General features: G+C 41.1%; 1 protein-coding gene across 1 annotated transcript in view; it reads left to right on the top strand.

The window, feature by feature from the left end:
• Nucleotides 1-749, top strand: part of LOC103524128 — a gene marked incomplete at both ends in the record, with an annotated part of 9,956 nt that extends 9,207 nt beyond the window's left edge. Inside the window, 2 exons of the mRNA XM_008489133.1 lie at nucleotides 100-240; nucleotides 695-749. Coding sequence (XP_008487355.1) covers nucleotides 100-240; nucleotides 695-749 — 196 coding nt within the window. The remainder of the gene's footprint in view (nucleotides 1-99; nucleotides 241-694) is intronic.
• Nucleotides 750-815: the final 66 nt, after the last annotated feature.

The following is an 815-nucleotide window of genomic DNA, read 5'->3' as shown; positions in this document are numbered from 1 at the left end:
AACCTTTTAAAAAAAAAAAAAAAATAAAAAAAATAAAAAAATAAAATCCAACTATTTACTTCTCAAATATAACTCAAAGTCCAACCTCTTTGCTTTCAGATCATGTGGGCCGTAGGAGTTTTAGTTCTGATTGCCACCCAATCATTGGCGATCTACGTTCCACAGAGACTGGACGGTTTGTCGGTATCGTTGGCCGATATTGTCGATCAAGTCAACAACAATGTCACATCAACCTGGCAGGTAAGTGACCGTCCCGGAGCTATTTACTTACTGCACCTAGTAAAGGACTTTGGAGAAAAGATTTTCACAGTCATCCTCTGTAGTTAGCTTGGAAAGTAGCGCGCCTGTCGTGCCTTGTAAGCACTAGGTTGCGAGTTCAATTCTGAGTGAACTTTATTCTAAACAGAGAGCGCTTAGTTCTTGGAACGCCTGTCTTTCGCCAATTCAATCTTTTCTCTCTTCGATTTGACAGCTCCCTCTTTCAAACATCTTGGGGGGAAAAATGGGGACTATAAGACCTCCGTTGTTACAGGTCCCCCTATGACTTCATCAAACATTTTTTTTTTTTTTTTTCAAGATGAGTGTTCACCACCGTTTTTATTTCGTAGCAACTGCTACATTATACACACCTGGTCTGTGTATATTGCCTGAACTAAAGTATATTATACCTAAATTAATTGCTCTCTTTCCTCAGGCCAGACACAACTTCCACCCCGACACACCAGTGTCGTACTTGTCTTCCCTCGCGGGTACTCGACCTCTGGACGAATCAGACGAGGATCACCTAGAATTTATCGAACAAATCAAACAGAACC

Source organism: Diaphorina citri, unplaced genomic scaffold, assembly GCF_000475195.1.
Source record: "Diaphorina citri unplaced genomic scaffold, Diaci psyllid genome assembly version 1.1 scaffold115301, whole genome shotgun sequence".
In the NCBI taxonomy this organism is placed as follows: domain Eukaryota; kingdom Metazoa; phylum Arthropoda; class Insecta; order Hemiptera; family Psyllidae; genus Diaphorina; species Diaphorina citri.
This window is presented reverse-complemented; position numbering and strand designations above follow the sequence as displayed.